General features: G+C 34.8%; 2 protein-coding genes, 1 long non-coding RNA gene and 1 pseudogene across 3 annotated transcripts; 3 read left to right on the top strand and 1 right to left on the bottom strand.

Moving 5' to 3' along the window:
- The first annotated feature begins 221 nt into the window (after nt 1-221).
- Nucleotides 222-14,368, top strand: LOC128158793 (uncharacterized). Its single transcript, XR_008240043.1, has 3 exons — nt 222-335; nt 5,247-5,312; nt 13,935-14,368. It is a non-coding gene; the product is annotated as an uncharacterized LOC128158793 (long non-coding RNA).
- LOC128158780 (myb/SANT-like DNA-binding domain-containing protein 4) lies at nt 7,062-10,745 on the top strand. The gene is made up of 3 exons (XM_052821739.1): nt 7,062-7,584; nt 9,723-9,967; nt 10,139-10,745. Exons 1-3 carry the CDS (start codon nt 7,162-7,164, stop codon nt 10,356-10,358), a joined length of 888 nt encoding a protein of 295 aa, XP_052677699.1. The 5' UTR covers nt 7,062-7,161; the 3' UTR covers nt 10,359-10,745.
- Nucleotides 10,498-13,164, bottom strand: LOC128158779 (putative nuclease HARBI1). The gene is made up of 4 exons (XM_052821738.1): nt 12,455-13,164; nt 11,135-11,702; nt 10,789-10,988; nt 10,498-10,633 (listed from the first exon to the last, which is right to left on the bottom strand). Exons 1-3 carry the CDS (start codon nt 12,719-12,721, stop codon nt 10,789-10,791), a joined length of 1,035 nt encoding a protein of 344 aa, XP_052677698.1. The 5' UTR covers nt 12,722-13,164; the 3' UTR covers nt 10,498-10,633.
- A 49-nt stretch (nt 14,369-14,417) lies between the features above and the next one.
- Nucleotides 14,418-27,313, top strand: LOC128158789 (ubiquitin-like modifier-activating enzyme 1; annotated as a pseudogene).
- The last annotated feature ends 572 nt before the right edge of the window (nt 27,314-27,885 follow it).

Raw genomic sequence — 27,885 nt, 5'->3', positions numbered from 1 at the left:
ATATCCATCACAACACCCCCCCCCCTTCCGGGATTTAAAAAAAAAAAAAAATTAAAGAAATAGTGATTTAAACTTGAATGTAAATTATTTTGAGTTTTTACATTAAACAATGAAAATACATGTGTGTTTCTAATTATACATGTATATGAATTTAGAAGACATTTTTATAAATTTTGAGACCAAATTTCATTTCGGGTTTTTACTGCGATCATTTCAATCGAGCAAAAGTGAAAGTAGAGAAGTAGAAAGTTTCCGGTGAGGAAAAATACTTCATTCTAGCAGTTTCCAGCTATCTAAGATTAGTTTGCATCGTAAGGGAATTGTATAAGTGTCCGGTAAGTTCCAATTCTATATTTATGATGATAGATTTGCATTAAATTTGAGTAAATTAATTTGTCATGCATGTGACATAACTATATACCGAAGATGTAGGTATGCACTCTTTAACAAAAGTTCTTAAAAGTTAGAATTCCCTTTCCGGTAACGAGTTATTCCCCTTTTGCAATTTTTTAGGGCCTTTGGTTTCCAGACAAAGGCTCCGAGACTATGATAGCAGGGAATGGGAATCCAACGAATGTGAATAGCAGAGACATTGTAGTGGTGCACATTGGTTTTTGTTTTTAGATTACGTTTTTTATTTAGGAAAAGGTAGGGGGTCAAAAAACAGGATTCAAAAAAGTGCAAAAATTTAGACATATTTTCCTTTATATCTTTTTAACGAAAAATATTTTGTTAAGACATGTAGAATAAAAGTTGTGCAGAATATCAAGGGCTTTCATTTAACACCAATAAAAAAGAGCTGGCCCCTTAAATTAAGGGCCAATAGCCCCTAAAAGTTTTTGCTTAATAACTCAAAAACGGTTAGGATTTTGATATGGCTGTTGCTGGAAAAGTTGTTTGTTGGGATCTCATAAAGGTCGTAACAATGTTATTTTGTAAGTGATTTGTGTAGTATGAGTGTAAAAAGCTTTACATGTTGACATGTACTTGTTTTCATTTGACAAGTTAATGAAAGTCTTTGTGCGTACAACTGGCATAAAGTTGCCGCAGAAAGTATGCTGGTTTATACAGGAGGCATTAATTCATAAGAATTTTTTTTGTTGTTAGAGTATAAGCTTTTCCTTTAGGAGTTAAAGTCATTGTTGTTAAGTTCTTATAGTGCACAATCATTAAAAACGGCAACTGGAAAACAAAACATTCTTTTTCTTTTCTAGTAAACCACAAAATATGGAATTAAAAAACTCTATGCATTACATTATAGTTATTAACTCCATGCATTTAAAATCTACCTTGAATCAGAGCTGCATGTGTGTGTGTGTACCATTACGTAAGCTCTCCCTTGCCTGCGGCCGAGAAAATCGGTTACCATGCTCGCGGCTGGACTACCTAGCGGTCAGCGGTTATCTAATACACGAGAGTTCCGTCTCTCATATATGAGTTTATTTAGCCGCGAACTCAAGAATTGTTTTAGTTTTGATTACACAAAATCTTTTGTGGATTAAACGATTGGATGTCAAGTAAGAAATAGTTCATTTAATTAATAAAAGCAATGTCATTCTCTAAAGCAATAATAGACATAGATCAATTGTGGGGTTTAAGTTTAAAATATATAACTTCTATCTGATAGAGTAAGGTCATTATACTGCAAACTTTTCAAATCTTCCTTGGTTCTGAGCTGTGCGATCCTGTGCTTTGTACCTTTACGTAATCTATTCTTCGCCCACGGCCGAGGAGATCAGCCACGGCTGCATTACCTAGCGGTAAGCGGTTATTTAATATACACAAGATTCGCACACCGCGACTCTCACTTACATGCATATGAACGTGTTTGAGTTAATATAGCCGTATATAAAAGAACTGTTTTAATTTTATGTTATAAAAGTTTGTCCTACTTGTATATATATTTAATTAAATATTTGAGTGTAAATGAATATTAATGAACGATATTACTCCAAATCGGAAAAATCGTTAGACATAAACTAATGGTTCGTTTGTTTAGGTAAAGTACTTTAAAAACTGTAAAATTAATGTTTTAAATCAACACCCCCCTCCAATATTAAACCTTTAAATGATGATCATCCCTCGCACATGGCTGAGGAGATCCAGCGCGAGTGGATAAGTGATCCGCTGTCGGTTCGTGTTCTTCTACATGTACCTTATGACGCGTTTATATTTCATATTTTGCACGGACACAACTATATTTTATTATCTTTTCAACTATTATATTGGTTTAAGATGAAAAGATAAATTTATTTTACTTGTACAGTTGATTAAGCAATTTGATTTATACGATAGCGTACAAGGTAGTTTAAACATGAAATCAAATCATAATCAAAGTTCCATGTTTGCGGTAGGTGCTAGCACGATAAAGGAATGCTCTGAATTGAGGCATTCGATGATTATTTTAAAAAATATTCACATGAGTTTAAACAACTTTAGATAAGATTCTATCGGTCACATATTAATCACTTCTGTAGTTTCATTGTGGAAGCGAACTCATTGCTCCCCCCCCCCCCCACCCCACTCCTCCCGCCCCGCTGACAGATGCTCGCGCTGGATTTTTTTTTTAATTGGAGAAAAGATAGCAAGATCTGCCAAAAATCATTTTTGGTGGTTTCTTCTTATGTGTAACATTTTGTTTCACTTTCCCACCCCTTTTTTTATTCGGCCCGTTAATTCAATTGCCGCATGCGACCGAGAATCTTGTGTCGCTTCAGCGCACACATCTCAGAACATTTATAGCCCCAGGTCATCAATTGTTATGTAATTGAGTAACAGTTGGAAGGGTGACTTTACTACATAAAATCATAATATAATCTATTTGAATTGAGTACCATGCGTATAGATTCCCATAATAATTAATTTTTTATTTCCTTTCTATGTTAACATTTAATTTTGTTCAAATAATTAATAAATTTTCTATCATTTAAATTGTGTGCTTCATCAAATACTGATTCCGATTACCTTGAAGTCATTAATTTTCCATTGGCTTATGACAAAAGAGAGACGCCTGACCATCCAATGAAAACAAATACACAGTTTGATTGACAGGTTCAGCCAGGTGCAGGTCTCACCCGATGTCCGAGGTTATGTGTGCTGTTTGTACACAGCCGAATGGTCTCAGTAAGAGTTATCAGTAGGAGTTATCGATGTAAATAAATAATAAAAATACATGCCTATCAAAACATGATCGTGCAAGTTAAAGTTGATTTAGGTTTGTTCCATTAGAAATCATGTTTCACTAACCGTATTTAATATTTTTTATGTATAGCGAATATTAATATTGTTCCAGTACTGAAACATCGCATGAAAACGTTAAATATACATTTACTCTGTAACTAGTCGTCTTTTAAAAGCGAGCGAAGCGAGCTCTAAGAACCAGTGTGCGCGGGAAGAAGAACGAGCAAAACCTACTGTTCATCAAACAAAATTTTTTGTCTACGTCCCATAATGCTCTCTAATGTTTTCAACCGTGGTGCTATGCCAAAAATGTCCGACTTTTAACTCGTAATTTACGGTGACTTAAAGTTTGAAGACACGTTTTGAGTACCGCATATGCTTTGGCGAGACTCAAAAGATTTGTTACACACTTCTATACTTTCGTATTGAGTCGAGAAACAAAGTCATGGATGACGTCACAATGCACTCGCGCTATATTTCCCGCGATAAATTTAGAGGTGGATCAAACATCTGTAATGAAAGTACTGGCTATTGCAGTATAAACTGCGATACCTGCCTCATTGACATATGATTTGTTTTTAATCTTTTTTTGATATAGAGATTTTATATATATAAACCAGCAAGAGCCATACTTTACTGTCATATCGATCTATTTTTAAGCTAATTGTGCATGCATGTACAGTAGGCAGGTAAGTATATGAGAAGGGAGGAAATAAACAATAGAACATTTTGAACTAAATAAAAAGGAATAAAATGAAAAAATAAACAGGTAAAAATATTATTTAGATATTGCATATAGTCAGACTATTGAATTTAAAAGTGGGAAATTACACTACTACAAAGAGCTCTCTCTCTCTCTCTCTCTCTCTCTCTCTCTGGGAAGGGGGTTGCGCTGTATGTATCATAACCATTTAAATGAGTACCTTTGGCATACTTATTGTAGAGCAATACTCTCTTAAAAATTCTTTGACATTCGTTGATACCTAAATAAAAATATAAGTTGACAATGATGCAAGGTATGTGTAATTCTTGCTGCGCTCGCCAGAACGGTAGCACCGTAAAACATATTACATATACTTTTCTTTTGTTTGTTAAAAATTCGTTCAATTTTGTTAAAGTAATGTAAAACACGGGCGCCATTTTGAAACAATTAACTTGTCAGAGAGTTCCGAATGAAATCTGATGAACGTTTCACACGGTTCTCGCACGCTTTGCCCGAAACGCTAAACGGTTTACATGAAACTCTAAAAGGTTTACACGAAACGTTTCTCGCACGTAGGCCGCACGCTTTTTTGGTGTAGTAGTACGTTTTAGGGTCTGTAAATTTTGTCAGCACGCATTTCTAAACTTGCACATAGTCTTCAAAAAATTTAGAAATATTTTAATATAGAAATTAACTTTGAGAAAAGTTTACGTGTTTTGTAGGCGGGTTTAGTTTAAAAAAGAAATACACTTCCTGACATGAATCACGAGTACATACTGTTTATAACAATGCTTGCTACCCTTTGAAAATTTAACTCGCCATTAAACATCTCATTTTTGAATGTTTGAAACGATCACATAAACTCTGCTCGACAAATACTTTTTCTAAAATATTTTCTTCCTTTCTTTTTTCAAAACACGTTTTATATACAGGCTTTCAATCACAACATGTTTTTATAACAAAAGCAGAACTGAAAGTATAGTCATTATAATCGTTTGACACCATATAACATATATTTTCAACTCGCAGCAACAACGGAAGACCTACTCGGGGCTTTGCCACGAGCTCTGCTCTAGTTTATTAATACTATTGAAAAAATAGATCAATATGTTGGGGTGGGGGTTGATATTGAATGACAATGAATGTTGGGGGGGGGGGGGGTGTTGGTCTTTAGGCTGTACAGATGTGTTGTGCATGAAGATGCATTATTGTTGCCTATCTGCTCTCTCTCTCTCTCTCTCTCTCTCTCTCTCTCTCTCTCTCTCTCAGTTTTAAACATATGGCTGCTTTTGACATGGAATTGCAAATGTTGGGGATAGTGTTTGATACATGTAGAATTAAATTTCAAAACATTTCATTCTAGATAACATGTAACTTGAAATGGAACTAATCTTCAAAGAATAAAACACAACAATGAGCCACACTTGATGTAAGTAAAATTCATTTTTGTAACTACATTGTTCAAGTTTAAAGGAAGGAACCTGTAAAAACTTATACCTTGGCCAGTATTTTACATGCAGATAATTTAGAGTATTAGATACTGAGAAACTTCATATTCATTTTACATATTTCACAGACTTAGTGGGTATTTTTTGTTCTTCTGGATTTTGAACTCTCTTCCGCAGGATATGTCTTTTATTAAATTTTGTTAAATTTGTTACCATGGTAACAATATACAAGAGTAAAAAGAAAAACTCCTTATAAGCAAGTTTCTTTTCCCTATGACACATATTTAATGAGTTAAGTCATTGTGTATTTGTTCCGAAATTAGGCTTAAATAAAAGTTCAGCAAATATTACACTTATGTGAGTAAAAACAACTCATCACTATGATGTCATATACATGTAGGTGAGGTAATCTCAAGCTAGCATCAAAATGGAGCAAAAACTGAATTGAGGGCCTCACATTATAGAGTCTTATACCTTTATTTTTTATAAACCAATACCTACATGTAATACCTTGATGGATAGGGAAATTCCTATACTTTTCTATTTTACCTTTTTTGTGGTATTTGAAAACAATTCTTTTTTGTAATTAAAGAAAAACTTGTGATTTTTATGACAAAAATTTTATGAAATTAGACATATAATTGAGCTTTTTCATAAGTATATGAACAAAATAAATTTGGTAAAATATTGAATGTTTATGTTTTATTGTATTTTAATCCTTGAGATTAAAGTTTTCTGAATTTATGCTATTTGAAGAGCACCGATTGCAAATGAGCTATATGTTGTTGAGGTAAATTATGACTGGACTGTTTCTTCAGATTTCATGCATGTGTATCAATGCTGCAAAATCCATAATTATGCATTTAATTTTTCCAAATTTGGAATCATGGTACTGTAGAGTGTCTAGAGTGAATATATCAGCTAAGAATTGTAAATAAGCACAATGCCTGTTTTATATGATTTATGATTTCTGTTACTTTCTGTAAACTGCAGTAAAAATTACAATATTGTAAAAACTATCTCATAAATAATAAAAAAAAATATACTGAAAAACTTTAATCTATAAGGGGGTCATTATTTTGGCGTTCTATAAATGTGTGTAGATTAGAAATGGCTGGCACCTCTCTTATTTTGCTATCAATGGCACATACAAAATTAGCCCAGGGACCTTATTCACAAAGCCTCCGTAAATTCCGCACCCGCGCTGAGTTTACGGGAGGCTTGCGGAAACTTTACGGAAAGATTACGGGTGGTTTACGGCTTATTCACAAAGCTCCCGCAAACAAAGCGAAATTTACGGAAATTTTGCGGAAGTTTTGCGCACTCGACGGGCACCTGCATTGAAGAATTGTGAAAAGCCTTCGAGCATTTTTTTTTATCTGAATTGCTGAGTATGTTGGGTTATTCATGAAAACATTCCCGTTTATATGTGACCCATGAGAAATAAAGTAGTGAATGTATCGATACTAGGAATATTAAATGGTTAGTGCCTTTTCACATAAATTATATGACAAATTTATGTAATATTTTGTCAAAGTTTTATAAATGATTACACGATTTGTTTTACTAGATATTATACGGGGCGGGGGGGGGGATTTATTAAAGAATATGAAAACATATTGTCATAATTTTATGTCATATTGAATACTTTGTTGTTGTTATATTATAATCAACTGATTCAAACTCCTATTTTTTTTAAACTCGAGTTTAACATACTATGATTCAAAGTTTAACAAAAGTATAAATATCATAAAATATAAAGTAATGCTTTTTTAAATAAAACCTCGGTATTTTGCGTGAGGGTTCAAATTGTGACGTCATGACGTAAAAATGACGTCACTAAAACGACAACGCTGCGAGATCATGGAGGATAGAAAGAAGAAGCCGCGATTCAGCGAGAAAGAAATTGAACTGCTTGTTCAGGGTGTTAAGGAAAGATCGGACATCATAAATTCAAAATTCAGTGATGTAATCAATAACTCGAAGAAGAAGCAAGCGTGGTTCGAAGTGATGGAGGCCGTCAACGCGGTATCTTTCTCGACAAGAACCGTTGACGAATTAAAAAAGAAATGGGACGATGTGAAGAGGGGGACCAAGAAGAGGGCATCTGCCGTACACAAAGAGCGGTGTAAGACGGGGAGCGGGAAGCTAGATATTTTGCCGCTTAGCAGTATGGAAGAGGACATTGTGTCAGTAATGGGAGAGGAGCGAATCTTCGGATTCAGCTCTTATGTCGACACAATGATTCCCCTTGTAAGTTAACAACGTTCAGTTACCTCGTTTGTGTTACTTATAATTCCATGCCTTTGGCGATGCAGTGAGATAATGAAACTTATTCTCGGCTAGAATCTGGTCACTTTCTCAACTCTCACATGTAAAAGCTTAAACAGTTTTGCAGATTTATCGTTGCTTAGAGTGTAAATGTACACATCGGGTCTAAATAGTGTTCCTTATAAAAAAAATTAATGTCGTAATGATTGAATTTCCTGTATTTGCTACTAGGCTACATGTACTTTTTAAGTTTTCATATTATCGAATATTTGTATCATGAAGTTTATTATGAAACTCATTTGAGTATTTTATATTAATTTGTTTATTGCCATTGTATGTCTTATTAGGGGTATATTTATACAGAATTGTTCTGAGGTACTCTATAAATATTATACAAAGATGACACAAGATGGCTCGAACTTTTGATCTCTCGAAGTTTAATCATGATTCCATGAGATTCGAATTATCAAGATTCACCGGGCGCCTGTAAAGTGCGAAACGAAACGAAACGAAACCAAACGAAACCAAAAATCGAAACGAAACGAAATATCAATCTTGACTACATAAAAGTGAAAATATATTCATTGAAATAAATTTTTGAACCATAAGATATAACTACAAGTATGTTTCAGATTGCGCTGTAAGTTTTTAAGCCGAATATCCGAAATTTGCAAAATTTATATAATTATGTAAATAACTGATGTACATTCCTATACCTTTTAATGTTTCTAATTTGTTTCATTGAATGATATTCAGACGTTTAGAGAGAGAGAGAGAGAGAGAGAGAGAATGAGAGGGGAACTAAAAACTTATCAGCGACATCACATAGCAAAGTATATATGCAAGTTTGGGAGAGAGAGAGAGAGAGAGAGAAAGAAAGAAAGAGAGATAGAGATATGATGATGATGATACTGAAGGGGACATTCTAACAACGATTTTCTCTCTATCGATTTGAAATATTGTAAAAATGAAACGATCGAATACAATGTGATTTAGAGCATACTGGTTGGTTGCCAGTTTCTAACATAAGAATAAGAATTGTTTTAATATGTATAGCATGAATTTGGACGTCGTAATTTGACAAAATTAACTTGCAATATAAAGATGATTATACTGTAAACGTATTAAAAAACTGTCATTAGTCCTTTGGCTGTGTATTATATTTTGCGTTTTTGGCGGCAAACGGCGTCCGCAAAATCAAGTACATTGCCAAATGATAAATATATAAGTAGATAAAAAGGTAAATTCAGAAATGCGCTAAATCAAATCCATGCTAACTTGTTGAAAAATTATATTCCGCCAAATACCGTGCACCCTATAGTATAGTACGTTTACAGTATATATGGAGGCATTCCAACCACACGATTTTTTTTTAATATTGATATGAAATATTGTAAAAATGAATCAAAAACAATGTGCGTGCGTTTGAAAGGGAGAGTAAGAGGGGATTATGTTTGATTTAAGGTAATACACAGGTAAAAAACATCTTTATAATTGCAAATTAATATTGTTTATTGAAATTACGACGTCCAAATTCATGCTATACATATTAAAACAATTCTTTTTACATGTTAGAAACTGGTAACCAAACCAGTATGCTCTAAATCACATTGTATTCGATCGTTTCATTTTTAAAATATTTCAAATCGATAGAAAGATAATTGCTCTCTCTCTCTCTCTCATTCTCTCTCTCACACACTCTCTCTCTCTCTCTCTCTCCGTCTGAATATCATTTAATAAAACAAATTAGAAACATTAAAAGGTATAGGAATGTAAATCATTTATGGAATTTCGGATAATCGGCTTGAAAATTTACAGCGGTAATCTGAAACATACATGTACTTATCTTTTATGGTTCAAAAATATATTGATATTAGTTTTGTATAAATTCCGTTTCGTTTCGTTTCGATTTTTGGTTTCGTTTCGTTTTGTTTCGTTTCGTTTCGATTGGTTTCGTTTCGTTTCGTTCGATTTCGTTTCGATTTCGTTTCGCACTTTACATGCGCCCAGATTCACCTGTACAGGGAAAAAGTCACGTTTAATTTTTGCCAACTTTGTGACCCTGAAACATTGTTGGCAGTGTGCGAACATTACTTTTTTCAATAAAAAATTCTATTCAGACACCCAGCAAAGCCTTCTCTGGAGAGATTTCCTCACAGGATGGACAAGGCGTTCCGGTAGCATTTCACACACCCAGCAAAGCCATCTCTGGAGAGAGTCCCTCACAAGATGGACAGGGTAGTCAAGGGGTTACATTAAACACACCCAAAGGAGGGAGTTTCACTGAGTGCACATCGTCAGATCCCCTAACGGTTACAAAGAAAATAAAAAGACAACGCCCATTTCAAAATGAGGAACATGAGAGGTGAATTTGAACCGCGATATATTCTATTATCTAGAAAATAACGGACACTAGGCTTATGTTTTAAAAACTTTTTCTGATTCTTTAAATATGAGTTTAGGATGAATTTAAATGATTCGCTTTTATTAACATTATAATTCCACCAAATACGTCTAATAAAGTTTTTTCCTATAGCCTGTTGCTGCAAAGAGAACTAATTAAAATTCAAAGAGAGTGGTTGGATGTCGAGAAAGAGAGACTTGGTATAGAGCGGGAGAGGTTATACATCGAGCGCCGGCGGTTGGAGATGGAGGAGCGGACGAGGGGTGTCTGTACCGCATACAAACAACCAGAGGAACGTCGTACCCTACAAATGGACCATGAGCTCTTCCACGGAGCATTTATGCAAATTTAAGGGATATTTTCCATAGAATATTAAGTTATATCTTCTTCAAATTGTTTTAACGCTTCACTTTTGTTACCTGTATTGAATATATTAAGTTTCATTCTTGAGTCTAATGGAAAAAGATCACATATCTTTGAAATTGAATGTTATTATTTATTAGAACAAAAAAGCATAAAAGACGTACATGGTAAATGAAATACACTTCGAAAGATCTTCACTGTGTAATTGTTGTTATTTAAACTAAAACTGTTTCCATTGCATTCGATTTTAATCTTCTTAAAAATCTACAAAAGAAAGGGTAAAGGATTTTTAAATAATGAAAAAAGTATAACAAAAATATCAAATCGAGAGAGAGAGAGAGAGGGGGGGGGCAGTGAATAACTAGTACGAATACAGTTATACATGCCAACATGAGAGATATTTCTTAGAATTGTTTTACCTAAAACCTATCTCTGATGATCATGGCTCTGATTTGCTGCCCACTTTGATCCTGCACGACGTTGTCCACCCTGTCATCAATATCATCGCCCTCCTGTAGAACTTCAACCGGGACTCCCTGCTCCTCACATATGTTGTGGAGTACTGCAGTTGAGGTAATCACGTCCACAGCTGTGGGAAGTGCTACAGTCAATGGACCGCCTACAAAGTTGTTAAGGATGTGTATTAGGAGAGAGAGAGAGAGGGGGGGGGGTTACATTAAGATCGACCTTGTAATAGAAATAAAGTTATATAATAAAATTTCATGTACATTTGCATCATTGCAACTTAATGTTTGAAAAATTTACCATATTTGTGTATGCACATCCATCTGCTCTTCCACCGCCCAAATGTGTCCTCAATCCTCTGTCGGGCCTTTTTATGGGCAGCATTGAAGGCACGGTCAGCCTGCGTGTGGGGATTCCTTAGCGGTGTCATCAGGTATTGCTTTAAAGGGTACGCCTGATCCCCCAGGAGATGCCCAATGTAAGGTTGGCCTTCCAACCATTCTCTCAACCTGCTATTACCCCAAATGTAGGCATCGTGTGTGCTGCCTGGCCATTGAACAATAATGTTGGTAAGTATTTTCCGGTTGTCGCACACACCCTGGACGTTGATGGCATGGTATCCCTTTCTGCACACGTATGCATCTTCTCTCTCTGTTGGCGGCTTTATTGCAATTAAAGTCCCATCCACGCATCCTAAAGTGTTGGGCATGTTAAACTCTGAGGAGAAGCCTTGTTTAACCGCTAATTGGGCTGCGGGGGTGGTGGGAAACTTTATGCAATCATTGGCTCGTTGAGATAAAATTTTTGAAGTTTTCTGAATAATTCTTGAAACGGATGGTTGACTCAATCCAGAGATATCTCCGATAACCTGTTAAAGCACAATCAAAGTTTTAATTTCTTGTTATGTTACAGGACAAACAAATTAATTTGAAATAGTTGGGAAAGCTGAATAGTATTCAGTATTATCATAACATTGGAAGTCCTTTTCCCAGCAGATTATGAAGATTTACTGATTGTTTTTAGTCCATTTCTTACGGAAACTTTAGTTAATTCATAGCTCTAGAGAAACTGCAGAACTTAAAAAAAATCACGGACCGCACGAAATATATATATATATATATATATATATATATATATATATATATATATATATATATATATATATATATATATACACACACGTAGGTGGCCTTAATTCCTTTTTTTTTGCAGCTGACTGGAAATTAACAGCAAACTTTTTTTTCAAACAAGTGAGGAGATATTTAGTGGGACGTACATCTGAATTGTGTTCTATGAGCCGAATTTTACTTGAATTTTTATCCCTGTCGCAAATAAGAATTTTAGAGAGAGGACAAAATTAGGCCATCTCTCTCTCTCTCTCTCTCTCTCTCTCTCTCTCTCTCTCTCTCTCTCTCTCTTAAGATGTCCTAACTTGATATTTGGATGTTCCTAACTTTTTTTCAAAGTCAAAGCTTAGGAACACACTTACTTCACATCTTAGAAAAGTTTCGTGAACATGCCTGTGGGTATTTTTTTAGTCCATTGGCAAAATGTTATTAGTACATGCAAGTATCTAGAAACATTACGATAAGTATTGTTCATATATATAATTATACATACCTGCTGAAATGAGCCTGTCGCATAGTAGCGGAGCGCTGCAAATATCTGTAGTGATGCAGGGATGCTGTAAGATCTCATCGTTGGAGGCTCTAAGTCAGTTGATAGGGTATCTATTAAATCGAGTATGCAGTGTCTTGGCATTCGGTACCGTCGAATCAATTCAGCGTCATCGTAGATATCTAACGGATGTGACCGATCTCGAAATACCCTATCTTTTCTAATGGATACTCTGTTATTTGAAGGCTGGAACATTATCTGAAACGCCATTGCATTGAAAATGACGTCACAAATAACGTAACAGTAATAAATGACGTTATATTAGCGAATTTTGAAAAATGAAGACATACAAATCCCATATTATCGTGAAGGAAACTCTAGACTTGTGAAATTTGAAAACTCAATGTTTTCTATATTGTTCATTAATATGTCATTTAAACGGTAAGGATTGTTTAAAGATGAGGCAGCTGGCTGTTTTTAAAATACGTCCAAATATATTAAACATTACAGTATGTTTTTTTTTATATCACATCAAAAATGCGATTGACAAAATAAAAATAAATAAATAAATAAAATACTATCAAAACAAGTGCCCCACTTCCGGAAGGTTTACGGATAGTCATAACCTTCCGTAAAATAGACGCAAGTTTTACGGAGTTTTTCCGCAACGTTAACGGGTGCGGAATTTACGGTAGTTTCGTGAATACCAAATTTAACATTCCGCAACGTTTCCGCAACGTTTACGGGTGCGGTAACGTTACGGAGGCTTTGTGAATAAGGTCCCTGATTTCCTCTGAAATTTCGTAGAACATCAAACAGCGACCCGATTATAGTGCATCGGACCGTCCAAACTGCCCCAAAAATATATAGCAGCTTATCCAGAAAGTTGGTTTTATCATCGTAAACCAAAAAAGCTTCTATGTAATACGAATTTTGTGTAAAATGAGTTATTTAGATGCTTGTATGGTATACAGAATCTATAAAATTATGCCCCTAAAACGCCAATATTAAAGTGAAATATGAATTTAGCTATGATTCAGCACCCGCATTAGTTTTATTAGAACCTGACAATGCTAATTTATATGAAAATGCACGCCAATTCTTTAAAATTGAATAATATAACGGCAGTTTTTCAACCCCTCCCCAAAAAGGCAGGGTTCCCTAAACTTGTACATGTATATATTCTCGGGTGGTCATGATATAAACAAGTTTGCTATGTCTTGTGAATAGACTTGTATATTTGCACAAATTAGAACCAAGAAAATCATTCAAAATTAACACGCCGTGAAATTGCACACAGTATAACTTTAAACATATTTTCATAAATCAGAGGCCACCGCGAGCACCATGGTTTTAATAATCGCTCATAACTTTTTGATGTAGCTACAGAATTCAGTAAAACTTTCCACATGTGTTCCACAATAAATGTTTTTTTGTTTTCAAATTTTATTTTTGCGAGTGTAAAATAATAGATTACTTGTAGGCTATGCCTGTCCACTTCCCAAAAGAGAATACTTGACATGTGGATTTCGTTTGATTCCAGTCATGGTTGTTAACAGAAGGATGCAACTGTCCTCATGCATCAACAGTTAACTTAAATTTAAATGGAATTAAAGGACAGAAATTGGTTTGTTTACTCCTATTAGCATTAACAGTTTTCAAAAATAGAGCAGTTGTTATTTATAGAAAATGGACAGTGAAATAGATTCATCCAATATTTTCTATAATAGCAAAAATACACGCGTTATGATTTTTTTTCTTAGCAGGGGGTATCAATTGTGAGCTTGCTCACAGTACCTCTAGTATTTATTTAAATGCTGTTTTAGAAACCATTTTCCGTAAAATTTCTTTGAATTTCTTAATTGTTTTTATTAAGATGTGAATTGAATATATATTTTACTTACTCAATTATTTTTAGCTTGAAATAATTTACTAGTCTTTATGATTTCATTTGTAGGTAGTTGTCCTGACTAACTCAAATTTGGAGGAGAAAATCCGAATTGGAGAGATCTGCCACAAGAACAACATTAAATTCATTTCTGTTGATTCCAGAGGACTGTTTGTGTAAGTTTTAATTTTGTTGGACTTAAGCTGATATTCGTTTATTGAATGAAATAGTTTGCCTTATTTATGAGGGTTAACCTTATTTTCTGCAAGCTTCCAAGCGAATTGTCAGGTTTTCCATAGTAAAAATTTCCATGATTTTAAAAAGGCATTCTGTATGTGATGAAAATTCAGGCAAATAATGAATACCATTGGTGTATGAAGCTCCTTGTTGGTTGTTCCTTATCAGTCATAGTGACCTGTCGCTATAGAAACTAGAACTGAGGCTCATGGACAATGTCTGATTATAGTAATGTTAATGTGGGGGTTTTGGTTTTTGGCAGGAAGCTGTTTGGCGACTTTGGAGATAATTTCGTGGTGAATGATGTGGATGGGGAGGAGCCCATCACAAACATGGTGGCATCCATCACTAAGGTAAGGCAGACCCAGACAGATTAAAAAAAATAACTGAATCCTGACTGGTGGTGCAGGGTTTAACATACTGTACAGTAAAAGACATTCTGGTCAGGGTGATTGTGAAACACTAAATAAGTTAAAAATGATTTAAGTTAAAATTGATTGTTCCTTATTCAAACTTGATTTTTTTTTCTCATGGTGTCGGGAGAGAAAGAAATAAAAAAATTTAAATTCACAGCCTCTGTTATGTTAAGATGAAAAAAATAAATAAACAAAAGTGTTCAAATGATGCGGGCTAAACAATTTGATCTATTTTTAGGATAAAGAGGGCGTGGTCACTTGTTTGTACGAAGCCCGCCATGGATACGAAGACGGGGATCACGTCACTTTCGCTGAAGTACAGGGAATGACTGAGCTCAATGGGTGTAAACCAATCAAAATCAAAGTGCTAGGTAATTCTCCCTCAGTCTATTTCCTTTGGAACATTTGAATCAATTTACTTTAGAATATATGGATTTCCTACTTCACCTATATGTACACTTGTATGTTAAAAAGAACAGTTTTTGATTTACTTTTGGGCTGTACCAATTTGATATTTGGAGATACTGTAAAAAAAGAAGATACATGTACGTATTAAAGAAAAGTTTTGTTGTGTTTTTGTTGTTGTTGTTATCTGATAAATGCTTTGTTAATTGCAGGACCGTACACGTTTAGCATTGGAGATACAACCAAATTTTCCAACTATGAATGAGGGGGAGTACTTTCCCAAGTCAAGACGCATAAAACGATTCACTTTGTAAGTTTATACAACTGTATACAGCTGAACTTCAATATCTCGAACATCGATATCTCAAATACAATGGATATGTTGAAGTGATTTTTAAGTTCTAGCCTCTTATTTTTTAAGTGTTTTGCCCTTGATATTTCGAATACTCAGATATCTCAATGTTTTCAAATAGTCCCATCTAGTTCGAGATAACGAAGTTTGACTGTATTGTGTCAGTTTATTTTCTTCCAGCTTTTTCCTATTGATTTTTTTTTAATGGTGTTTCAAAAGTAGGGTTCATTGTTGTAACTATGGAATTGAATAAAAACAAATTCCCTACCTTACAACTCATTACTGATTTTAATTTCTTTGTGCTTTCAGAAATCCATCAAGGTTGCTATGGATGCCCCCGAGTTCCTCATGACAGACTTTGCTAACTTTGACCGCCCCGGTCAGTTACACATTGGTCTCCAGGCTCTGTATGAATTCCAGTAACAGAAAGGACAGCTGCCTTGTAGTCGATGCAAGGTCAGTTTTAATTATATTCATAGAAACAATACTTTTATACTTCCAAATTCCAATTTTTTCTTTAAGAAACAATAACTTAAAACTTTCAAAGTCCCAATGTTTTTGGGGGTGAGTTATCAAACCTAAAAAAATTTGCTTGTTGTTTATAGAACAGAAACCTTAGATGTTTAAGAAAGTGATCAAATCAGTAAAATTTTGATTTTGAAGCTTTTTTCTCTCTTCTTTTTAAGGCTGATGCTGATGAATTCCTTAAAGTTGTGAAGGCCTTGAATAAGAAGTCACCAGCTAAAGCGGATGAGCTGGACAAGAATGTAATGAGAGAGATGGCTTACACCTGCCGTGGAGACTTGTGTCCATTGGCAGCCATTATGGGAGGGGTGGCAGCTCAGGAGGTCATGAAGGTAAGGTCAAATGTCATATGATGATTAAACCTTTTTTTTCTTCTTGTTAATATGCATTTGATTGGAGCTATGTTCTATTAAAATTATTTTACATGTATCAAGAATTAGTTTAGTTTATTGAAAAAATAATAAATTGAACGTATAATGAAGGAGATATAAATATGTGGACCCGCCCCCCCCCCCCCCCCCCCCCCCCCCGGCATGGCATGCCTACATGCAGCTATTAAATATTTCAGTACAATCTGCAGAAATTGTCATCTCTTCTACAGAAAAACCTTTAAGGCTCTTTAAGCGTTGGAATGTGATATTCCATTTGCTTTGTCATGTGACTGTTTAAACCCATATGAAAATATCTTATGATGATGATAATGAGATGTAATAAGATGAGTTGATCTTGCTGTTTTCAGGCCTGCTCAGGGAAGTTCCATCCAGTGTGTCAGTACATGTACTTTGATGCTCTGGAGTGTTTGCCAGAAGACAAGGACACCTCTCTGACAGAGGAAAACTGTAAACCAGTAAGTAACTGTTGTAACAGTAAATCATTGAGTACTTGTAACTAGTAAACCAGTAAGTAACTGTTGTAACCGTAAATCATTAAGTACTTGTAGTAACTAGTAAACCAGTAAATAACTGTTGTAACCGTAAATCATTGAGTACTTGTACAGTACAGATCAGACCCATCCTAACACCAAAGTAAATCCCAACTAAACCCTAGGTTTACTTTCAGGGTTTACCTTGGGTTTGCTTTGGGTTTACTCTGAATTTGCTTTTTGGGTCAACTGTAGCACTGACTTGTGAAGCAGACCCTTCATTTAACTTACCATCTTACTGTCTGTAATTCTTGCCTCTTGTATATTCCAAATACACATGTAACGTCTAATTTCAGAGTATGCTTCTGATCAGGGTTTACTATTTGTGTCCACTCTGGGTTTACTCTGGGTCCACTGTAGTAAACCCAGAGTAAACCCTGAAAGTAAACCCAGGGTTGAGTTAGGGTTTACAGTACTGATCAGACCCAACCTAACAGAAAGTAAATCTCAACTAAACCCTGGGTTTACTTTCTGGGTTTACTCTGGGTTTACTAGAGTGGACCCAGAGTAAACCCCAAGTAAACCCAGAGTGGACACAGAGAGTAAACCCCGATCAGAAGAATACCCTGAAAGCAGACGCTACATGTGTATTCAGAATTTACAAAGGGCAGGAATTACAGGCAGTAGGATGATAAGATAAAATACAAGTTTGTTTCACACTTCAGTGCGTATAGTTGACTCCAAAAGCAATTCTCGAGTAAACCCCGAGTAAACCTAAAGTAAACCCCGAGTGGACCCAAATTTTCAAAAAGTAAACCCAGGGTTTAGTTGGGGTTTACTCTGGTGTTAGGTTGGGTCTGATCGGTACTGTAGTAATTAGTAAACCAGTATGTAACTGTCGTAACCATAGACCAAATATTACATGTAGTAACTAGTAAATTAGAGAGTAACTGTAAAACAGTAACTAGTAATGTAAACCAGTGATTTCTAACAGTTAGTGTAAACCAGTAAGTTACTGTAAACCATTTAGCACGCCAACGGTTCAAAGAAGCTGAACATGGAATAAACAGCTCAAATTGATGCAAAATTGTCACTTTATAAGTATTTATCTATTGTCAGATTTAAAATCAAAACATTTTTTTGACTTTCAGACCAATAGTCGATATGATGGACAGGTAGCTGTATTTGGGTCAGATTTCCAGGAGAAGATGGGAAACCTCAAATATTTCTTGGTAAGTGCTGTTGATTTCTTTTGAATAACAGATTACAGTAATTGGATGATATGATAAAAGTTATTGATATAATGCATACGATGAAAATGTATATTTACAATTGTTACATCTTTGAGCAATGTGGAAGCAGTTTATGATAAGACTGGTAACTTTATTAAAGATTTTTAGACATGAAGTATTCGAAGTGCTTGAATGAAGATATTTGAAGTGTAGTAATGTTAGAATTGTTTTGTAGGTGGGAGCTGGTGCCATTGGATGTGAAATGTTAAAGAACTGGGCCTTGATGGGTCTGTCTGCAGGAGAGAATGGACATATATATGTGACAGACATGGACATCATTGAGAAATCCAACCTTAACAGACAGTTCCTGTTTAGGCCCTGGGACGTACAGGTCAGTATATATATACGTGTTCAGAGAGAGAGAGAGAGAGAGAGAGAGAGAGAGAGAGAGAGAGAGAGAGAGAGAGTTTGTTTTCAGTATGAATATAGGCTTAAAAATAAGATATCGTTGGAGTTTCATTTAAGAGGCCCGGGGGCTGACAAATACATTTTTTTAGCACTTGCCCTCGGGCAAGTGGCAAGGCAAAATTTACTTGCCCTACCTCAATATCTACTAGCCCAACCAAATTCTTTATTGTGATTAAAAATAAACAATACACATACCGTACGATGTTTTTGCCCTTCACTTTAAATTTTTCCACTTTTAATACTCTTCATAAAATATATAGTTTTGATTCAACATCTCTTCCTCTTGGTTTTCTCAAGAGTGTGTTAAAAAATCAACACATAACATGTTGATATTTAGTTGGATTTGTTTTAAAGGTAAAAAACAAACATTTTATTAACAGTTTTGGGTGTTTTGATAATTTCTGTCACCTTAGGTTAATGTCCGAGATAACAGGTCACAAGTGCACACACACTTTTATACATATCCACTAAATTTTGTTTTAGAAACCTAAACCCCCAACAGCAGCCTGTGCTGCCAAACACATGAATCCCTACATAAACATCACCTCCCAGGAAAACAGGGTGGGGCCCGATACAGAGAACATCTACACTGACGATTTCTTTGAGAAGCTGGATGGTGTGGCTAATGCCCTGGACAATGTAGATGCAAGTGAGTTTCTTTTTTAAAATTTAAAAAAAAAAACAAAATTGTATACAAAGAACTGAAATGGTACTATGATATTTCAGCAAACACCGTTGATGTAAGAATTTTAAAAAAATTCAGATGATTTAATATTCATGCATCAACAGTACATGTGTATATGAAAAAAATATTAAAATGCTTATTAAAATGCTTATAAACATGTACTAATAACTGCATAATTTAGTATAGTATGTTCTATTGAATAATAATCAATATGGGCTTGTTTTATTGCCCAGGATTGTACATGGACAGGAGATGTGTGTATTACAACAAGCCCCTGCTGGAATCAGGGACCCTGGGCACCAAGGGCAACGTACAGGTGGTCATTCCCAAACTGACCGAGTCTTACTCCTCCTTGCAGGACCCTCCCGAGAAATCCATTCCTATCTGTACCCTCAAGAACTTCCCCAACGCAATCCAACACACACTACAGGTAGGGAATTCCTGTAGAGATCCCCAGACCTGTCAAGTTTCTGTTGGAAGTTTAAGGATTGTGTGTAGAGAGCTAAGTTCAAGGTTGAGAGAACTTGATTAAAGGAAAAACCTATAAATATTAGATGAGAATAAAAAGGTTATTTTTTATTTTGTAACTTAATGAAGCTCCTCAATGTCATTGAAACTACATTATTTTTGTAATAATTTTTTTTTAAGAGTGAATGTTCATGTGTGTATTTACCACAATGCATGTACAAATTTGATATTTTGAAGCATGAAGTTGTGAAAGATCAAAACCTTCTAAACATGCAAAAATCTACAAATTGTTCCGCTGCTAATGCAATGCTATTCAAACAAGGTCTTTCAATTAATTCTGTGAGTCAATTCACAATAACAGTAATTACATATTTTCAATGCAGTGTACATACAGTACTCGCAATGATGATGTCACTCAAGTTGGGAACCACATCAGGATAACATACACCAATATACCAAATTTGGCCAATCTATACTTTTTTCAAAAATTTCCATAGAATATGGCTTAATTGCTGCCCTATTAGTTAAACTCTTAAATATATTATCCCTTTAATATGGTATAATTTGTGTTTTTGCAGTGGGCCAGAGACCAGTTTGAGGGACTGTTCATCCAGCCAGTAGAGGGCGCCCTTCAATATGCCACAGATCCTAAATTCCTGGAGAGAACTGCCAAACTCCCAGGCACACAGCCAGTAAGTCAAAACCAGGGGCATTTGTGATTTTCGTCCATTGAACATTAAAATTATCTTCATGTGCACAAGCCAATGTTGCATGAATATGCAAATAATCTCAGTTTCTTCCAACAGAAAATGGGGATACATTGAAGAATTTGTGCCCTTTTTTCTTCCATAAAGGGTATCAATCGCCCTATTCATAATGAAATTTCTCCATGTTATAATAAATATCAAATATAGTAGTATTTTTTTGTGTGATTAACGTTTGGTTTGCCTTGTGTACATATAGGTGGAGACACTACATGGAATTAAGAAGGCCATCGTTGACGAGAGACCAACCAGTTTCCAGGACTGCGTGGCTTTTGCCAGGAATCTGTTCCAGGAGAACTATAATAACAACATTCGTCAGCTTCTGTTCAACTTCCCTCCTGATCAGGTCTGTGTTGTTGATAGTGATTTATACACAGCTATTTCTTTTTATTGAATTGTGTTTATGCATGTACATGTACACTTATGAAAATCCATTGTCAGCTTATAATATGATGGAAACCAAATTGCATAACAATCCTTCATAATAAAACTTAGGAAAAATTAGCATAATTGAAGAATGGGAGGGGGACAGAAAAGTTCCTGAAATTGTCATCTTAAGGTCAGACGACACGTTCCTCGAGAATCTTTTTTGTATCTCCTCGTAATAAAGAGTTCCAATAAAAAAATTTAATTTTATAATTACTTTAAAAACGATCAAAATTTATTAATAATTGGTTATATGTCCAGATGGTCGAGTGGTTAGAACCGTGGACGCTCACTGCCAGAAGCTGGTTCTAAAGGTCGTGAGTTCAAAGCCCCGCCCCGGCGGAGATATAGTTCTATTATAGTGAATTTTGCTGTGCTGTAGATGTATTTATTTTTATATCAGCAATTCAAGTGTATTTTCAAGAAGATTATATAGAAAAATGCATACTCTAGTATTTTGCAGAAATGCCTGGTAAGGTACCCTAATTTTTTGCAAGAAAGCTTGTCAAAGTGGTTGTAAACCATTAACAAATTCCTAGAAAAAGTTATCTAAAATTGAGCAACGTGTCGTCTGACCTTAAGGATATGTCATGTGGAAATGGCATTAGAGAGCGTTTGTGTAACCTTGATGTTAATAACAGGAAAGCTTTGTGTGAATTTTAAGAGCTAAAATAAACAAATTAAGTATAGTACATAATGATGTATGGTTATTAAGGTCTTCCGTTTCCAACGGAAGACCTTATAGTGATTGTAAGGTTTTTTATTATTATTATTTTTTTCCCAGTTTTTGTCCACAAGATTTCTCAGAGATGACTGGATAGATTTATGTGAAATTTTCTGGAATGGAAAAAAATGACAATATCTCGGGGCGTTTTTTTCATTTTGTCAAAAATCGTTTCCGGTCGTCCGTTTCCTGTCCCGCGTTGAAAAAGCTTGTACCAACGAGATCTCAGAAACGGTAAACACTTGAACATCCAAACTTTGTGGGATGATAGACCTATAGTTGTAGATGTGTTTAAACATTTTTGTTTTGTTCGGCGTAACTTCCGGTCGTCACAGGAAGCACTTCAAAATTTTTTGTTTTTACATATTTAATTTATCTCCCATAAAATAAAGATATTAGTATAGATCCTTTCATATGTGATCTATACAATTTTAAGTAAACAAAAAAAATCTACTTCCGGTGAGATATCTCGATTATCTCAGGAAGCTTTTTAAAACATATTTTGTACCCGCAAGTTCTCAGGTACTGTACGTGATTAAGACACGAAACTTTCACTAATTATAGACATTTGATTGAAGATGTGTTTAAACAGTTTCATTTTGTCTTCCGTCACTTCCGGTCCACAGCGGAAGAGTTCAAACAAATCAAACTGTTTATCCATAAAACTGTTTTTATTTGATAGTTTTAGCTACTTCGATGAATAATAATGTAAAATAGGAAAGTAACAAGATATAAAAAATTAAAATTTCATTAAGCACTTCCGTTTGTCCGTTTCCTGTCCCGAGACAAAAAACCTTATATCGACGAGATCTCAAAAACGGTAACGACCTCAACAACCAAACTTTGTAGGATTATAGACCTGTGTATGGACACGTGTTAACACTATTTTGTTTCATCCGGCGTAACTTCCGGTCGTCACAGAAAGTACACCAAATTCTGATTTTTTAAAAATATGTTGGTTATTTGGCATGGAAGTTACATTTTAGTTATAAAAATACAGGAGGTCATCCACAGATGGTGAAAAAAACCAAAAAAGTTCTACTTCCGTTGAGACATCTCAAATATCTCAGGTAGCCTTCTTTTAAAAAAACAAACTACCCCCAAGATCTCAGAAACTTTGAGAGATCAAGACACTAAACTTTTATGGATAATGGACATTTGAACGAACATGTGTTTAACGGGTTCCATTTGGTCGTACGTCACTTCCGGTTTTCACTCGAAGTGATAAAATAAAAGCAATAAAAGGTTGTTTTTTTTTAAATTAATTTTTTTTTTAGCATATTACTCAATGTGATGAACAATACACTTATCATAGGTAAATGTACTAAAATACGTATTTTCAATTTCTTAATCACTTCCGTTCGTTCCTTTCCGGTCCCGAGACAAAAACCATTTCTCAACGAGATATTATAACTAACAAAAACTTGAACATCCAAAATTTGAGGAAATACAAGGCAATGTATGAAGATATGTTTACTATGTTTTGTATGATCCGGCGTAACTTCCGGTCGTCACAGAAAGTACTCAAAAATGAAGTTTTGTCTTTTTGTTTGTTTATTTCTTGGGAATTCCTTTTTAGTATAAATAATATCCATTTTCTGTTTACAAGAGAAATGGATCTTTTGTTCAGATTTATACATGAGAAACGGAAGACCTTTTTGTTGCTATAGCAACAAGAGTCTAGTTTTATTTATTATCAAATCCTCTACAAACTTAATAGAATAGTGTTAAGAGTTTTGTCATAGATAATAGAAAGGTAGAATAACTTGTGTTTGGTTGATTTTTTGATCAGGTCACAAGTTCCGGAGCTCCATTTTGGTCTGGTCCAAAAAGATGTCCGCATCCACTGGAGTTTGATGTAAATAATGTAAGTTCAGTCTGTGATCTTCCTCTAACTATTATTTTGTATCTTAATTGAATTGTCAGTAATGTTTACCCTGCAATTCGATTCTCTGCAGGAAATAATCTTTGTCTTATTTTGTCCTCTTTATTGCAGACCACCCATTTCGACTATGTTATGTCTGTAGCTAATCTCAGGGCTCAAATGTATGGCATCAAACAAGTTCGGGATCCAAAGGCTATCTGTGATATGGTGTCAAAGGTCAAAGTGCCCGAGTTTAAACCTAGGTCAGGGATAAAGATTGAAGTGACTGATGCTGAAATGGAAAGAAACCAAGGAAACCTAGGTTTGTTGACAAAATCTGTTGTGTGTGTTGCAAACTCCTTGTGATAGATAAGGGATTTTTTTAAATATTTTTTCCCTTGTAAAGGTGTTACATGAACATGCTTGTATTTTGGGAATTTAAAGAAAAAAAGATATTGCTTAAAATGATTTGATCTATTGTTTCTAGGATAAAATAGATTTATTTCAGTCATTTTAACCCAAATACAGTAAAACACAGTTATAGCGAACACACTTATAATGAATTGACACAGCGAAGTGATTTTCACTCCCCGCGACTATATTACATGTTGTTAACTTGACGGATATGACGAATTACGCTTATAACTAAGCAAATTCGCCCGTCCCTGGTACTTCGTTATAACTGTGTTTTACTGTACATAATGGACAGCATCTTTTCACATTTATGCCCCCAGAGATGTAACAATAGGGTGTATTTTTTAAAATTTTTCTCTTTGCATGCTTTTGAAAAAATCCAACAAACCAGGTCTTAAATTGAACATCAAGGTCAAAGATGAATGGTCGAATTTAAGATCATTCATCTAGTTAATGGTCAAATTTTTCACATTTGCTTACTATAGAAGGGATACTTTTTCATGAATTTTAAAGAGGCTTGGAGAAATTGTATAATTAATTTTCCAAATGCAGATGTTGATGCTGTGGAAAATCTACAAAAGGACTTGCCCCCTGTGGAGAAAGTAAAGGCCATGAAATTAGTTCCTATTGAGTTTGAGAAAGATGATGATACTAATTTCCACATGGACTTTATCGTGGCTGCTTCCAATTTGAGAGCCGAGAACTATGACATTCCACCAGCAGATCGACACAAGGTATACTGAGGGGAATTAATGAATTAAAAGTAGATATGGTTGATTCATATGTATATATACACAGAGTTAATGCAAGGTGTACATGTAAGTCAGTTCTTTAGATACTTGACATTTATGAAATGTCTGAAGCATATGTAAGAATCCAACTGTATGTGACAAATGTATTAAGTCTATATATACATGTACATATCATTAGGCTGTTTTGATTGGGTCTTGTTGCATGTGGATTTTGGGGTTGGACCGATCTTAAGATTTTTATATACCACTTACTAAAGAAAGATATATGCTGTTTATCAAATGATCAAGAATGATATGTACAACAGCCTAATTTCGAAAACAAAATTTAAAGAAAACTAATTTGTTTTTCATTCAATGTTTCAGAGTAAGTTGATTGCTGGAAAGATCATCCCAGCCATTTCTACCACCACAGCACTCATCACAGGCCTAGTGGCTGTAGAACTCATCAAGGTATGTCTGATCGTGAAGGGATCATAGCCACTTGTGCTTTGAGTGCAGGTTATGTTTTATGGCAAAAATTGTGCATTTACATGTTCATTTTGATTTTGTTTGACCTACGTTAGCTAGGGAAAGGTTTGTGTCCTTTTCTAAAGGAAAACTATACGTTCCAAGGATATTCATGATCAGATCTGGAGGGAGACTAAATATAAAAAATAAACATTGGATCCCCCATCCCTTGTATAATAAAAAGGGGGGCTTTAACTTTTGAGCATTTTGTTGAATATGAAAATTATATTCAGTAAAATTTTCTGTCATTGGAGGGGGAAAAAGTAGATCCACCCTCTCCCCTGGAAAAAATTCTGGATCCACACCTGATCTAAAATATTTCGGCATGCATTTGTTGTAAAATGTTTTCGATGTATGGTTATTACCACTTTTACAATATTAAAGTTCTCTTTTACAGCTTGTACAAGGACATAATAAATTAGAAAGCTACAAGAATGGATTTGTAAATCTGGCCTTGCCCTTCTTTGCTTTCTCAGAACCAATAGCAGCACCCAAGAACAAGGTAATGAATTCAATCAGAACTTTAAAAACTGTGATATGCCTCTATGTGCTCTTTCTCAAATACATGTGTATGTATATGTTTGTACTTTATGATTTTAGTATTATGACACTTACTTCACATTATGGGACCGATTTGAAGTTCAAGGAGAGATGACCCTACAGGAATTTTTAGATTATTTTCAGGTAAACTAGTCTGTTATTATTAGATAAATGTATGGATTCATGATTGTCTGTCAAAGCTGGAATTGATTTCATATATCCAGAAATGAGCGTTCTTTAAACATTTTGTTGGCTGTCAATAGATAGTATTGGACTCTGTGACTCTGGGTCAGAAATTTTGATGTCACCTTGATAATAATGATGTGTGTATACCTTTGTAGAAAGAATACAAGCTGGAGATCACCATGTTATCACAGGGCGTGTCCATGTTGTACTCATTCTTCATGCCCCCTGCCAAACGACAGGAGCGACTGGGACTACCGTAAGTTAATCATGTTTTTGTGTTCTGAATTATTCAGGTCTTGGAAGAGTAAAAACATTCATGGTAGAATGTCAACTAGACACAAATATTCTCAAGACAAAAATAATGAACTCGTAGAGATTTCGGTGAAACTGGATGTTTATAGCTCAGAGTAGATGGGGGTATTCTTGTATCAAGACTAGTTTAAGAAATTTTGTTTAGAAAACTGAACTATTTTAACAAGCATTCAATTCATTATACTACAGTTCTCGGCTTGTGTCAGAAGAATCAATTGACATGCATTAATATCTCAAGCAATGGTAGAAAAATCGACTTTATTTTTTACTTCATATATGAACATTTCTATGCAATCTTATTTTTATCAATATGATGTATTGAATTGCAGATTATCAGAAGTAGTTAAAAGAGTCTCCAAGAAGAAGATTCCTAGTCACGTAAAAGCTTTAGTGCTGGAGCTGTGCTGTAACGATACGGAGGGAGAGGATGTAGAAGTTCCGTACGTTAAATACAATCTACCACAGTCGTAATGTAAACACTGCACTAGAGACCGCAATAGGTACCCCCACGAGTGGTGACCAGACACTGGACATTCTCATATTGAGAGACTTATCAACAAACAAACAGTCGGACACACGGATGACTGATGCACAGTCAGTGAAGTGCAATGAACATAATTACAAAGATTTTTCTTCTTTTTGACTGTTGTATATTTGTATTTCTGAATGATGTAATATTAACTTGTGGACTTGTGTAAAGGAAAACAAACAATAATTTGATTGTTTTACTATAGTATTCTCTGTACACAGACAGGTTTGGTAGTGTGCATAATAATTTATTCTGTCTTTATGAAACTTTAAAAAAATAATGAATAGAATCATAAAAGTTTAACAAGTTGTTGTTTATTTTTTTAAAAGACTTCGTTTTCAACGAGTATTCTAATTTGGACTGTGAATCTTACCATTAATTAAAGGGTGGATTGGGGTTTTTAGCTGACATTAACTTTAAAGTTCCAATGATAATTTCTGCATGTATGATCACCTATTATCCGCCCATCCATCCATAAACTTTTCACATTTTCAACATCTTCTTTAGAACCACTGGGCCAATTTTAACTAAACTTAGTACAAAGCATCTTTATGGGAAGGGAACTCTAAATTTTTTAAATAAAGCATGGAACGATTTTTAAAAGGGAGATAATTACAAAACAGTGAAATAAGGAGTGTGTCTTAAAAATGTTTAAATTTGTTCTCAACAACTTCAATGCTCAATAACTATGACTCTGGACCAAGACTGCAGCCTGAAGAGGGTTCAAAATTCAATATGGAAAAACATAAGGAAGGTGTTCAAAATTCTTCTCAAGAACTACAATGCTAAAATGTGTAAGATTACTATGCATGCATCCTAAGACAGTGTAGATTCTAGATTGTTAAAATTGTGACCCCCGGACCAATACTGGACCTCCT

The sequence above is a fragment of the Crassostrea angulata genome, chromosome 8 (genome assembly GCF_025612915.1).
Source record: "Crassostrea angulata isolate pt1a10 chromosome 8, ASM2561291v2, whole genome shotgun sequence".
Taxonomy (NCBI): Eukaryota; Metazoa; Mollusca; class Bivalvia; order Ostreida; family Ostreidae; genus Magallana; species Magallana angulata.
The sequence above is the reverse complement of the archived record's forward strand: the minus strand, read 5'-3'. Positions and strand labels throughout refer to the sequence as shown.

Bases quoted from the DNA above. Each gene is read 5' to 3' on its own strand.
- LOC128158780 (XM_052821739.1), top strand. From the start codon at position 7,162: ATGACGTCACTAAAACGACAACGCTGCGAGATCATGGAGGATAGAAAG. The intron at 7,585-9,722 runs GTAAGTTAACAA...AATTCTATTCAG, and splicing joins TCGACACAATGATTCCCCTT to ACACCCAGCAAAGCCTTCTC. The intron at 9,968-10,138 runs GTGAATTTGAAC...TTTTTCCTATAG, and splicing joins CAAAATGAGGAACATGAGAG to CCTGTTGCTGCAAAGAGAAC.
- LOC128158779 (XM_052821738.1), bottom strand. From the start codon at position 12,721: ATGGCGTTTCAGATAATGTTCCAGCCTTCAAATAACAGAGTATCCATT. The intron at 11,703-12,454 runs GTATGTATAATT...GTGCTTTAACAG, and splicing joins CGACAGGCTCATTTCAGCAG to GTTATCGGAGATATCTCTGG. The intron at 10,989-11,134 runs GTAAATTTTTCA...ACAACTTTGTAG, and splicing joins GATGTGCATACACAAATATG to GCGGTCCATTGACTGTAGCA.